Source organism: Cetorhinus maximus, chromosome 11 (genome assembly GCF_964194155.1).
Source record: "Cetorhinus maximus chromosome 11, sCetMax3.hap1.1, whole genome shotgun sequence".
Lineage (NCBI taxonomy): Eukaryota > Metazoa > Chordata > Chondrichthyes > Lamniformes > Cetorhinidae > Cetorhinus > Cetorhinus maximus.
The window spans coordinates 100,091,610-100,106,147 of NC_135889.1; the positions used below are offsets into that span (position 1 = coordinate 100,091,610).

The following is a 14,538-nucleotide window of genomic DNA, read 5'->3' on the forward strand; positions in this document are numbered from 1 at the left end:
GCTTAATCACTGTCAGTTTTACTGGCACATCCAAACACAGAATCAACATTACAAGTTGTATCCAATGAGCCTTCATCATATGTTTTGCTCACAAAACATCAGATACATTTAAATTAGAACTGCATGGAAATATTCAACTTAAAAACAATTACAGCCATCAAACTTTTACAATGCCATCTGTTTGCAATTATGATACCAGCTACAAAAACCATGAAAAATATTTCAAACTAATGGCATCACAAGTATTATAATATTTCAATGTCATATAACTTTTGTTCCTGTGTTGCATTGTCTCAGCCATTCTTTGCACACCAATCAAATCAGTAAAGTCAATGAGTCAGTACATAAGACAAAGCTGAAGCATTTGCAACCACCTTCAGCCAGAAGTGTCCAGTCAATGATCCATCTCAGCCTCCTCCTGAGGTCCCCAGAATCACAGAAGCCAATCTTCAGCAAATTTGATTTATTCTACATATCAAGAAACAGCTGAACACACTGGATACAACCAGGACTATGAGCCCTGACAGCATGCCAGCTGTCGTACTGAAGACTTGTATTCCAGAACTGGCTGTGCCCCTCCAGTACGTCTACAACACTGGTATCCCCGAAGCAGAGAAGGTTAAAGAGAGATTTAATAGAGGTGTTCAAAATTATGAAGGGTTTTGAACGAGTAGATAGGGAGAAACTGTTTCCACCAATAGGTTGGTTGTTAATCAGAGGACACAGATTTAAAACAAGCGGCAAAAAAAAATCAGTGAGAGATGAAAAGCTACTGGTTTTTAATTTATTGAATTATGAGGATCTGGAATTCACGGCCTGAAAGGGTGGTGGGAGCAGAGTCAAAAACAATTTTCAAAAGGCGATTGGATAAATACTTAAAATGGATTAAAATTGCAGCACTAAGGAAAAAAAAAGTAGGGTGAAGTGGAGCTGTTTGGATTGTTCTTTGGATTTAAAGAGCTGGTACAGGCATGAAGGGCTGAATGGCCACTTGTGATATATGATTCTCTGTGCAAAAGATCTAATGCATGTTTCAGGTCTGGGCAAAGGGGACCTTTTTTGTCTTTTATAAATATGTTGCCCTTTCCGACAAGGCAGAAAATTGTTCAGCAATGTCCCATCCACAAAAAGTAGGACACTTTCCAATCCGACCAATTATCGCCCCTTCAGTCTACTCTCAATCATCAGAAAATTGATGGACAATGTCACCAATAGTATTATAAAACGGCATTTACTCAGCAATAGCCAGTTCACCAATGCTCAGTTTAGGTTCTGCTAGTGCCACTCGGCTCCGGACCCAATTACAGCCTTGATCCAAATATTGACAAAAGAGCTGAATTACCAAGGTGAGGTGAGAGTGACTGCCCTTGACAACAAAGCAGCAAGTAGTCCCAGCAAAATTGATGTCAATGAAAATCAGAGGGAAATCTTTCCACTAGTTGCAGTCATATCTAACACTAAGAGAGATGGCTGTGATTGTTAGGGGTGAATCATCTCAGCCCCATGACATTGATGTAGTAGTTACTGAGGTTTGTGTCTTAGGCCCAACCATCTTCAGCTGCTACATCAATGATCCTCCCTCAATGGGGTCAGAAGTAGAGATGATCACTGGTGACTGCAGAATGTTCAGTCCCAACTCCTCAGGTACTGAAACAGTCCATGCCCACATGCAGCAATATCTGGATAACATGCAGGCTGAAAAGTGGCAAGTAACAATCACACCATACAATTACCAGGCAATGACCACCTTCAGCAAGAGAGAATCTAAACATCCCCTCTTGAGGTTCAATGGCACTGCAATCACTGAAACCCCCACTATCAACATTCTGGGGGTTACTTAATTGTCAAGATACTTAATTAGATCAGCCATATGAATATTGTGGCTACAAGAACAGGTCAAGATTAGGAATTCTGTGGTGAATAACTCACCTCCTCACTCCCCAAAGCCTTTCCACTATCTCTAAGGTGCAAGTCAGTAGTGTGATGGAATACTCTCCCACATGCCAAGATGAATGCAGCTCCAACAACACTCAAGAAGCCTGACACAATCCATGACAAAGACTCATTCGACAGAATCTTCCAAACCCATGATTTCTATTACCTAGAAGGACAAGGGTAGCAGATGCATGGGAATACCACCACCTGCAAGTTCCTTTCCAAGTTACATACTATCCTGACTTGGATCCATATCATTGCTGGTTCACTGTCACTGGGTCAAAATCCTGGAATTCCCTCCCATCAACACTGTGGGTGTACCTACAACACATGGATCACAGTGGTTAAAGGCAGTGGTTCACCAGCTTCCCAAGGGAATTAGGGGCAATAAATGCTGGCAGCAACACTCACATCCCATGAATGTATATGAAACAAACCCCTCAAAAAATCAAATTTTTAAAAAGCATAAATTATAGGCTCTGTGAATGGAATAAATAACCAATTTCTGGGATGAGCCTAAGGAGATAGATCAATTTTAGGGATCCACTGATCATAATTTCTCTGACATCTCTTGCAACTTAAGGTATCAAATTAATTACATTAATTCGCTGTAACTCACAGACAGCCAAATACCAGGTTTTGTAGTACTTTCCAGTCCATCCCCCATAACCTTTGATTCCCTTGTCCATCAAAAACCTATCCAATTCAGCCTTAAATATATTCAATGACCCAGCCTCTATTGCTCTCTGGGAAAGAAAATTCCACACACTAATGACCCTCTGAAAGAAAAAAATTCTCCTTATCTCAGTCTTAAATGGAAGATCCCTAATTTTTAAACTGTCCTATAGTTCTAGACTTCCCTATAAGGGGAAACATCCTCTCAGCACCCACCCTGTCAAGTCCCCTCAGGATCTTATATTTTTCAATAAGATCACCTCTCATTCTTCTAAACTCCAATGGGTATAGGCCCAACCTGCTCAACCTTTCCTCAAGATAACCCCTTCACCCCTGGAATCAGTCAAGTGAACCTTCTCTGAACTGCTTCTAATGCAATTTTATGTCCTTCCTTAAGTAAGGAGACTAAAGCTATACACAGTACTCCAGATGCAATCTAATTAAGGCACTGTACAGCTACAGCAACACTTCCCTACCTTTATACTTGATTCCCCTTGCAATAAATGCCAACATTTCATTTGCCTTCCCAATCACTTGTTGCACCTGCATACCAACTTTTTGTGATTCATGTACCAGGCCGCCCAGATCCCTCTGTACAGTAGTGGTCTCTCTCCATTCAAATAATATATTGTTTTCTATTCTTCCAGCCAAGTGGACAAGTTCACATTTCCCCACATTATACTCCATCTGCTAAATTTTTACCCACTAACTTAACCTATTTAAATCCATTTGTAGACTCTACATGCCCTCTTGACAACTTACTTTCCTACCAATCTTTGTGTCATCAGCAAATTTAGCTATTGTACATTCAGTCTCTTCACCCAAGTCATTGATATAGACTGCAAATAGTTGATCCCTGTGGCACCCCACTCGTAACAGCTTGCCAACCAGAAAATGACCGATTTATCCCTACTCTCTGCCAAGACATGCAATCTCAGGACAAACCAGAAATCAAACCTGAAATCTTCTGCTCTGTGCAGCTTAGCAACACACCAGGCAGTGCCTTTATCTTCTAGGTTTTTGCCTGATGCTTTCCCAGTAGGGTATGTTAATTCCATAACACAAGAACTGTTACCATTATAAACCGAACTATACCCGTGAAAAAGAGGAAATATAATATACCCTATAAGCACAAACAGAAACTACCACTGTCTTAATATGAAAACTATATATAGTTAATAACATAATAAATAATCTATGAAATAAACACAATTATAATTTTGGAAGTTAATTGTACTTTGGTCTTCCCAGACATTTTAGCTTTAATATTAGTAGTCACAATTGAAGATAAAGTTTTCAAGTGAATGTGCTAATTGGGTCTTTCAAATTAGCCAGCATGATGTTCAGGGCCTTTTATGCTCAATCTGGAGATCTTCAGAAAGATTTGAGTCAAGTGACAAAAGAGCTTGGAACTGCTTTCTAATGTATGGAGTGCAAGGGCAGCACATGACATTCACAATAACAGTCTCATCATGCACCTTTGGGGAGCTACATTCTGGGCTGATCAGCAATTACCCTGACCCATCTCACATCTTATCTGGTGATGATATTCAATGGGTTCAAGACCTCAAGGATGGCTTTTCATTTTAAACACAAGAGCTTTAAATGTCTGGCATGATAACTTTTTTTTATTCACAGAATTGTTGAGCCGAATATTCATCTTTGATTCAATTATTTCAATGTCAAATCTCTTTCACACACATATCAACACCAAGAAAGCTAAATGAACTGATTAAAATAAAAGCTCTCATTTTGGAAAGAAAACTCTCATTTTGACCGATGTCACCTTATATGTGGAATGTTCCTGCAGGTGTAGATGAATGTCATTAGATAATAGAAAATATGCAAATGTACCACAATCTCAGTTTTGATATGTACAATCAAATAATTCCATTACTGTACAGTAATGACTTAAGCAGCTTATAATTACTAAAACAAACTGGGCTAATAATACTTTACTGTTCACAGTGAGATAAATGAGCTCTTCTATACTGTTATCACAAATGCAGTTTAAATAGCATGCCGTGCTCACGCATGGAATAAGAAAGTGAGTTGAAAGTGAGCCTCCATTATAATCTTTATTGTATTGATGGTGACAAATGATAGACCGTTAGAATGAGCATTTAATGTTTTTGTACCTATAAAGGAAAAAATTGAATATTAATGCGGTCAATCATAATGTCATTTGTGAAACATTATATACTCCCTTCTCATTCTGCATATTTTTAGGGGAAGGGGGGGCTATCATTTTTTTGTGCATCAATAGTTTAATTCAGATTTTGCACTAGTTATCAATCAGTGTCACAGTTGCGGCTGATCCGAAGTTCTTATTTGATTACAATATTATTATGCTGTCTCTGTTTAAAGAAAAATTCCAGTGAGGCAAGACGGATCAGAAGGTAGCCAGAAATCTTTTCATTTAAAAAAATCTTGCAACTCTGCCCCTTGTTTCTCTGGCTATAGATCCAATAATAACAACACAGCAAGAAAATATTATCTTAAAATTACTTTCAGCAATTACAGTGCAAGCAATCAAATGAAAGTTGTTACCGCCAAGTAAACTATATCAGGTGGAAAAATAGTACAATTTTACAATATAATCAAATTTGAACAGGCCCAACACCTCTACATTCAATCATCAATGATGTCATTCTCTTTTCATGAATCTGGGATACTCAGTTACTAGTTTCTAAGAAAATGTTCCCTTCATGTCGAGCAACTCCTATAGGCTTATCTGCAATACTAGATTTCATATGGCATGCTGTAAGGATAAGGTGCTTCAGGCAACACAAGGGTAGGCTGCAACCCAAATAAATGTTGAGTGTTGTTCTTTATATACAAAAAATATCTTTCCTCATTCATTATATTTTTGCCCAATATGGTAAAATGCTCTTCCAAATCACAACTGAAAAGAAATGGTTCTCCAAAATATACCGCAGCTTTAAAAAGGGCTGTAGGCATTTTCATTGCTTCACTAATAACCTTACACATTCATCAAATTAACTTACTTACACTGGATGAGTTCTTGTTTTGGGCAGAGCAAACTATCACACATGAAAAAAAAATGCATGGAAACACTGAAAAAGATCACTGCACTCATGTTAGCTCTTTAGTGAACTTTAAATATCAGCATGTCCCAGTTACTGACCTGGTAATGTCAGGAAACCTGATTGGAAAATACAGCACTTGGCACTTGGGCCTAATGTGTTTCTCTAGTTCTTTGGGTCGATGATCAGGAATTAGCTTCATGAAAGAGCCAATGGACATGAGGAATGATTCCATATTAAATGCTGAATTGAACACGACCACATCAGCCACCAAGCTGAAAATAGAGAAGTTAGGCTGTTAAAAAAAAATTTTAGATCTTGCTCTTGTGACAAGACTTCTGGCCCAATTTGTAATAGAAAATAGTATCTTGAGAGACAGATCAAACCTTCATTGTTGACTGTTAACATCCAAGTCACTCAAATTTACATCACCCTGTGGTTTCCACAAATGCATATAAAGGCCTTTAACCCCTAAACTACACATGACTCTACTTTGAAAACATAAGCATTTCCCAGATGCTTTGGTCAGACTGACTGCTGTAAGCAATCCAATTGTGGTTTGGAGGCATTCTCAATGCACTTTAGCAGTGATCAGATGGACACTGAACTAGAACAAAGAGTTCTGCTCGCAGTTCACTTGTGCCATTTTACCCAGATCAGAATTGTTACTGGAGATTATGTCCACAGGGACAGCAATCTTACATTCTACTGACATGCAGACATTTTGGTATCTGATGGTTCTGTTCCACAGATCTAATTCCTCGAATTATTTACACCCCTACTTCATCTTATGTCTAAATAAAACGTCAGACACCATCTTAATCAGCTGCTGCTTGCTGATTAAACTGACTGCTTATCAACTCTTTGACAAGCTCAGAATATAACTAAAATGATGCCGTTTCTGTTTGTACAGTATTTAAAATTATTTTAGATTTTACTGTAATTCATACTTGGACCTCAGTTGGTGACATTGTCCTACCAGGTGCCAAGAATACGTCTGAGACAGCAAAGGTGGAAATTGTTCAACCTTTTCTCCTGCTTCACATATGTTGTCACGGTCTCATCACTGTAGAGGAGTGAGCTGAGGACGCAGGCTTGGTAGACTCACAGTTTGGTATTCTCAGTCAAGTTAGAAACATAGAAACATGGAAGGTAGGAGCAGGAATAGGGCATTCATGCCTGCTCCAACATTCAATATGATCATGGCTGATCCTCTATGTCAACGCCATACTCCCTCTCTCTCCCCATATCCCTTGATGCCTTTAATGTCTAGAAATCTATTTCCTTCTTAAATATATTGAGTGACTTGGCCTCCGCAGCCCTCTGTGGTAGAGAATTCCACAGGTTCACCACCCTCTGAGTGAAGGAATTTCTCCTCATCTCAGTCCTGGATGGCTTACTCCATATCCTCAGACTATGAATCCTTGTTCTAAGCCACCCAGCCAGAGGAAACATCCTCCTTGCATCCAGTCTGTTCAGCCCTATCAGAATTTTATATGTTTCAATGAGACTCCCTCTCATTCTTCTAAACTCCAGTGAATAGAGGCTTAGTCGACCCAATCTCTCCTCATATAAATATCCCGTCATCCCAAGAATCAGTCTGGTGAAACTTCGGTGCACTCCCTTCTATGGCAAGTATATCCTTTCTGAGATAAGGAGACCAAAACTGCACACAAAAATCCAGGTGTGGTCTCACTAAGGCCCTGTACAGCTGCAGTAAGACAACATTACTCATAAACTCAAATCCTCTTGCAATGAAGGCCAACATACCATTTGCCTTCCTAACTGCTTGCTGCACCTACATGCTTGGTTTCAGTGACTGGTGGACAAGGACCAGGTCCCTTTGTACATCAACATTTCCCAGTCTATCACCATTTAAATAATACTCTGCAATTTTGTTTTTGCTACTGAAGTAGACAACTTCACACTTACCCACATTATACTGCATCTGTCATGTATTTGCTCATTCACTCAACTTGTTTTTATCTGAGTAGACAGTATGGCTGATGTTATTACGAGGACAGCATTTCTAATCTGAATGAAAAAATTCAAGGGTTCCATCCTAGTGTTATGACCGGTCCCCAGGTAAGGTACCCCAATTTACTAACTTCCCGAATGGAGCCCCAATTTTGTTATGCTCCCGCCTCAAAAGGAATGACCTGGCTTTATTCAACCCCCTCAGTTGGTCACAACAAGGCTAATTTAAAAGGGATCCCTTCCCCGGTGTATACCTTTTCCCAGTTCAGTTGTATTTTTTTTTTAGAAAGGGCAAATTTAAACTTCTTGAGTCAAAGAAACAGTAAGTTTATTAGTTACTAAAAACCTGACAAAAATAATAAAAATGCAACACACATACACATAGATCAGAAGTGAGAAGTTAAGAGTCCAAATAAGAGTTTAAAAAGATATACGAATCAGCCTTTGGCTTGTCCACGAGGCGTAGATGGCAAAGTGTTGCAGCTGTTAAGTTGGGTGATTCTGTTAGAGCTGACTTTAGCAGTTTCGCAGTGGGTTTGGAGAGATTGGTTCTGCAGGATAGCTGAAGAAACTGACTTATTTCCTTTCTGATTGTGGCTTCTGCTGAGCCTTGCCTCCAGCAACAGAGAGAGACAGACAGAGAGAGGGAGAGAGAGAGAGACAGAAAGACGTCTGTAACTGCAGGGGTGACTAGTTGGTCTTCTTGCTGTCACACACAGAGCACAACAGCACACTAGCACCCCCTGCACTGCTCTGTAGCTAGCTTTTTAGCATATTTTTCCCTCTGTAGATCTGTAAGGGAAATAAAACCATGTCTTGCGACCAGAGTCTGTTTTCTTTGATCTCCTACCATTTTACACATTCTGAGATATGAATCAACAGGAGATGGATTTCAGATCACGACTGAGATGTGGTAATCAGTCTTTTGTCTCTGCATCCACAAGAGATTAAAGTTCATCTTTCTTTTCCCCCTTTTAAGTGTCTCTGCTTGAAGAAGGCCATGACACCTTTTCAGGTGTGACATTCCATATTCTCTCAGGCCAGGTCTGTCAGTATAATGCACATAGGGATTTTACCAGAAAGTGGTCACTTTACATTGTCAGCCATATTTTTCTCAGTGTCCTTGCTTGTATTTCTTTAAAAACACACATTTTCCTTAAAAAGTTCAATATGCCCATATAATAAGTTCAATAAGTAATTTGTGGTTGTAATTGGCTTTTCATGACACTAGTACACACCAGAGTGATCTGTAACACAGTCAGCTCTGTGGTAGCTAAGTGTACTGAGCACGCTCTTCAGAGTCACATCTGGTGACGATCAGAGTCAGCCAATGCCCTGATCTTGAATGGTTTCAGGGCATCCATCTGTGGGATGGTTTGTTCTGAAAGAAGGTGTTAGTTACACAAAGCTCATGGTAGCAACAAAGCTCAAGTAGTTTCTGTCCATTCCCATTTACTTTTCTCAGGCCACGATGTCTGAGGCAGGAGGGGTATGCCTCATGCTCCGCACCCGATTTTGGATTGTGCTGATAGCAGTGTCAAAGCTCCTCATTCGCTTCTGTAGTGCAACACAGTATTGGAGCACAGATTCTCATGAGGTTACCTGGCCCTGTTTGAGTTGAAAGCGGATGGAGAGAACATGTTCTGAACCATTTGTGTGGGGTTCTACCATCGAGAGTAGCAAGTTCCCTACAGGGAAGCCTATACCTTACTCACCTGCTTCCTCTGAACTCTTCCCTTGCCGGATAAACATGTAATGTTTTTCTTTCACTGATCCGCTTTCAGCAAGCCTGATCCGCTCTTGGCAAGCCTGGTCTCTTGAAGGGTTGCTATCTGGTTGTTTGTCTGTTAACAGGCAGGAGAGAGAGAGATACTGAACTTCTTTATCCTCTCCCATCTGTCCAAAAGCAGAGGTGTTTTTTAATTATTTTTAAAGTGGGCTGTGGCATGTTTCCCCAAGCCTTCAGTTTGCATGAACCAATTTAATAATAAGTCACAGCAAACTCGCATTATGATTAACTCAATATACAGTCATATGGACTCGAAACGATAACACTGTTTCTCTTTCCACAGATGCTGTCAGACCTGCTGAGTTTTTCCAGCATTTTCTGTTTTTATTTCAGATTTCCAGCATCCGCAGATTTTGCTTTTATATCAATGGTTAGTTTGTTACATTCAAACCTGTGGGGAGGGGCAGGTGGAGTAGTGTTCGCAATCTCACAGATATATACATAGCAAGAGGCGATGGAAAAGAGGAAGATTTACAACTATGGGCAACAACGGTAAGACAACCAAAAAAATGAATATTAGTCCACGTGATTTCCAGAATCCGAGAAGTCTTGAAAATTCTTGAAACGAATGATGGTGCAGCACAATGGGTTTTCTACGTTTGGACTGCTTGACAGGCAATGATTCCTTTTAAAATAAAACAGGATTCGAGGATTGAGAGATGGTGTCTGGCTGTTTGGATGGAGGGGAACAGACATGTATCCTTCTCTCACTCCACTGTTCAATGCCTTGGCTTTCAGGGAGGACTCAGCAGTGTAGGCTAATGTTTCCTGCAACATTAAGAACTGAGTGGCTCCTGTATCCCAGAGCAGTGCAATGGACTTGCTCACATTCTGGGAGAGGTACAGGGACACTGTTCCTCGAAGGGCAAAAATCTGAAAGCGCTCTGGGAGTTTGTCCACTTGGCCACACATAGGGCCACACCCTCAAAAGGTTTTATTTTTTATTAGATTTTTTTAAAATTAGAAAATAGGAGGAGTAGGCCAGTTGGCCCTTCGAGCCTGCTCCACCATTCATTATGATCATGGCTGATCATCCAACTCAATAGCTTGTTCCCGCTTTCTCCCCATATCCTTTGATCCCTTTCGCCCCAAGAGCAAAATTCAACTCCTTCTTGAAAACATACTATGTTTTGGCTTCAACTACTTTCTGTGGTATTGAATTCCACAGGCTCACCGCTCTCTGGGTGAAGAAATTTCTCCTCATCTCAGTCCTAAATGGTCTACCCCATATCCTCAGACTCCTGGTTCTGGACTCCCCACCATCAGGAACATCCTTCCAGCATCTACCCTGTTTAGTCCTGTTAGAATTTTATAAGTTTCTATGAGATTCTGCCCACCCAATTCTTCTGAATTCCGCAAATATAATCCTAACCGACTCAATACCTCCTCATATGTCAGTCCCGCCATCCCAGGAATCAGTCTGATAAACCTTCGTTGCACTCCCTCCAAAGCAAGAACATCCATCCTTAGATAAGGAGACCAAAACTGCACACAATATTCCAGGTGTGATCTCACCAAGGCCCTGTATAATTGCAGCAAGACAATCCTGCTCCTGTACTCGAATCCTCTCACTATGAAGGCCAACAAACCATTTGCCTTCTTTATCACCTGCTGCACCTGCATGCTTACCCTCAGCGACTGGTGTACGAGGACACCCAGGTCTCGTTGCAGATTTCCCTCTCTCAATTTATAGCCATTCAGATAATAATCTGCCTTCCTGTTTTTGCTACCAAAGTGGGTAACCTCACATTTATCCACTTTATATTGCATTTGCATGCATTTGCCCACTCACTCAGCTTGTCCAAATTACACTGAAGCATCTTGCATCCTCGTCACAGCTCACCCGCCCACCCAGCTTTGTGTCATCTGCAAATCTGGAGATATTACATTTAGTTCCCTCATCTAAATCGTTAATATATATTGTGAATAGCTGGGGTCCCAGCACTGATCCCTGCGGTACCCCGCTAGTCACTGCCTGCCATTCGGAAAAAGACCCATTTATTCGTAGTCTTTTTTGCCTGTCTGCCAACTAGTTTTCTATTCATCTCAATACACTACCCCCAATCCAATGTGCTTTAATCTTACACGCTAATCTCTTATGTGGGACTTTGTCGAAAGCCTTCTGAAAGTCCAAATAAACCACATTCACTGGCTCCCCTTCATCAACTCTACTAGTTACATTCTCGATTCTGCCACTGTTTTCCAAGTGCTCAGCTATTAAATCTTTTATAATGGACTCTAGAATTTTCCCCACTATCAACGTCAGGCTGACTGGTCCTATAATTCCCTGCTTTCTCTCTACCTCCCTTTTTAAATAGTGAGGTTACATTAGCTACCCTCCAATCTGTAGGAACTGTTCCAGAGTCTATAGAATCTCGGAAGATGACCACTAATGCATCCACTATTTCTAGGGCCACTTCCTTAAGTACTCTGGGATGTAGATTATCAGGCCCTGGGGATTTATCAGCCTTCAATCCCATCAATTTCTCCAACACCATTTCCCTACTAATACTGATTTCTTTCAGTTCCTCCCTCTCAATAAACCCTGTGCTCCCCAACATTTCTGGTATGTTATTTGTGTCCTCCTTTGTGAAGACAGAACCAAAGTATGTATTTAGTTGGTCAGCCATTTATTTGTTCCCCATTATAAATTCCCCTGTTTCTGACTGTAAGGGACCTACATTTGTCTTCACCAATCTTTTTCTCTTCACATACCTATAGAAACTTTTACAGTCAGTTTTTATGTTCCCCGCAAGCTTATCTCGTACTCTATTTTCCCCGTCTTAATCAATCCCTTCGTCCTCCTTTGCTGAATTCTAAAGTGCTCCCAATCCTCAGGTCTGTTGTTTTTTCTGGTCAATTTGTATGCCTCTTTCTTGCATCTATCTCTAATTTCCCTTGTAAGCCATGGTTTGGCCACCTTTCCTATTTTACTTTTGCGCCAGACAGAAATAAGCAATTGTTGCAGTTCACCCATGCACTCTTTGAACGTTTGTCATTGCCTATCCTCCGTGATCCCTTTAAGTAATGTTTCCCAATCCATCATAGCCAACACGCGTCTCATACCATCGTAGTTTCCTTTAAGATTCACGACCCAAGTCTCAGAGTCAACTACGTCTCTCTCCATCTTGATGAAGAATTCTATCATATTATGGTTGCTCATCCCCAAGGGGCCTCACACAACTAGATTGCCAATTATTCCTTTCTCATTACACAATACCCAGTCCAGGATGGCCTGTTCTCTAGTTGGTTCCTCAATGTATTGGTCCAGAAAACCATCCCGTATACACTTCGGGAATTCCTCCTCTGCAGTACTGTTACTAATTTGATTTGCCCATTCTATATGCAGATTAAAGTCACCCATAATTACAGATGTTCCTTTATTGCATGTGTCTCTAATTTCCTGTTTAATGCCATTCCCAACATCACCACTACAGTTTGGGGGTCTATATACAACCTCCACTAACGTTTTTTGCCCCTTAGTGTTTCTCAGCTCTACCCATACAGATTCCACATCATTGGAGCTAATATCTTTCCTCACTATTGCGTTAATTTCCTCTTTAACCAGCAATGCAACTCCACCGTCTTTTCTTTTTTGTCTGTCCTTCCTAAATACTGAATACACCTGGATGTTCAGTTCCCATCCCTGATCACCTTGCAGCCATGTCTCCGTAATCCCAACTATATCATACCTGTTTACATCTATTTGCGCGGTTAATTCATCCACTTTATTGCGAATGCTCCTTGCCTCAAGGCACAAAGCCTTAAAGCTTGTCTTTTTAACATTACTTGTCCCGTTCCCACTATTTTTCACTGAGGACCTGTTTGATTTTTTGCCCTTGATTTCTCTGCCTATCACTTTTCTTATTCCCCTTCTGTCTTTTGTTCTTGTCCTTTGACTCCTTGCATAGGTTCCCATCCCCCTGCCATTTTAGTTTAAGCCCTCCCCAACCACTCTAGCAAATAGTCCCCCTAGGACATCAGTCCCGGTCCTGCCCTGGTGTAACCCGTCCAAGTTTGTACTGGTCTCATCTCCCCCAGAACTGGTCCCAATGTCCCAGGAATCTGAAACCCTCCACCTCACGCCATCTCTTCAGCCACATGTTCATCCGATATATCCTGCGATTTCTACTCTGACTAGCACGTGGCACTGTTAGCAATCCTGAGATCACTACCTTTGAGGTCCTACTTTTCAACTTACTTCCTAACTCCCTATATTCTGCTGTTAGAACCTCATCCCTTTTTTTACCTATATCATTTGTACCAATGTATACCACGACCACTGGCTGTTCACCCTCCCCCTTCAGAATGTCCTGTAGCCACTCTGAGACATCCTTGACCCTAGCACCAGGAAGGCAACATACCATCCTGGAGTCTTGTTTTCGGCCACAGAAACACCTATCTATTCCCCTTACAATTGAATCCCTTATAACTATTACATTTCTGCAGCGAGGGTCCCTGTCCGCTCTGCTGCACTACCTTTTGGGGGGTCCTTTTGGGCTACTCTTATGGAGCCCTATAAGACCCAAAGGCTTCCGTTTCAACCTCCAGTATTCATGACTGGAGTGTCCTATTTTGTTACAATGGGAACACACCAGTCTCCGTGTGTTCTCTTTTCAGGCTTGAGGAGGGCTTCTCGTGCCCTTTCTAGGTGAAGCACCTGTCATATCTATGTTGCTCTTCTTATCTTTCCAATGGTTTTGGGGGTGGTTTGGAAAGGGACTGCCTGAGTTGCCAGGCCTTCGGGTGAGGCCATAGTTATCTGCTGCGACAACTGCATCTGTGGCTGTGAGGGCTCTCCGCTCCTCCAAGTGCATTCTTAATTTGGGGGGTAAGCAGTTTTAAAAATTCCTCCGGCAATATCAAGTCACGCAATCCCTTGTAGGTATGCTGTATTTTTAAAGAGTGGATCCACAAGTTGAACATGATTTGCTCTAGCTGTTCGAACTCTGTGTAGGTCTGTGTGGATTTCTTACGAGTGTTCCAGAATTGCTGGCGATATGCCTCCAGGACTAACTGATTGCCACTAAGGATGACAGCCTTGGTCTGTTCATAATTAGGGGACATGTCAGGGGTCAGCATGGAATAGATCTCTTAGGCTCTCCTTGATAGCTG

At 41.2% G+C, this 14,538-nt stretch overlaps 1 protein-coding gene across 12 annotated transcripts in view; it reads right to left on the bottom strand.

The window, feature by feature from the left end:
• Positions 1–14,538, bottom strand: part of gtdc1 (glycosyltransferase-like domain containing 1) — a 423,082-nt gene that overhangs the window by 266,587 nt on the left and 141,957 nt on the right. For all 12 annotated transcript variants that reach the window (XR_013577994.1, XR_013577993.1, XM_078552498.1 and 9 more), the window contains one exon: positions 5,759–5,932. Coding sequence is in view for 10 of the 12 variants with exons in the window: in XM_078552498.1 (XP_078408624.1) it covers positions 5,759–5,932 (174 nt within the window). In the remaining 2 variants the exon portion in view is untranslated. The remainder of the gene's footprint in view (positions 1–5,758; positions 5,933–14,538) is intronic.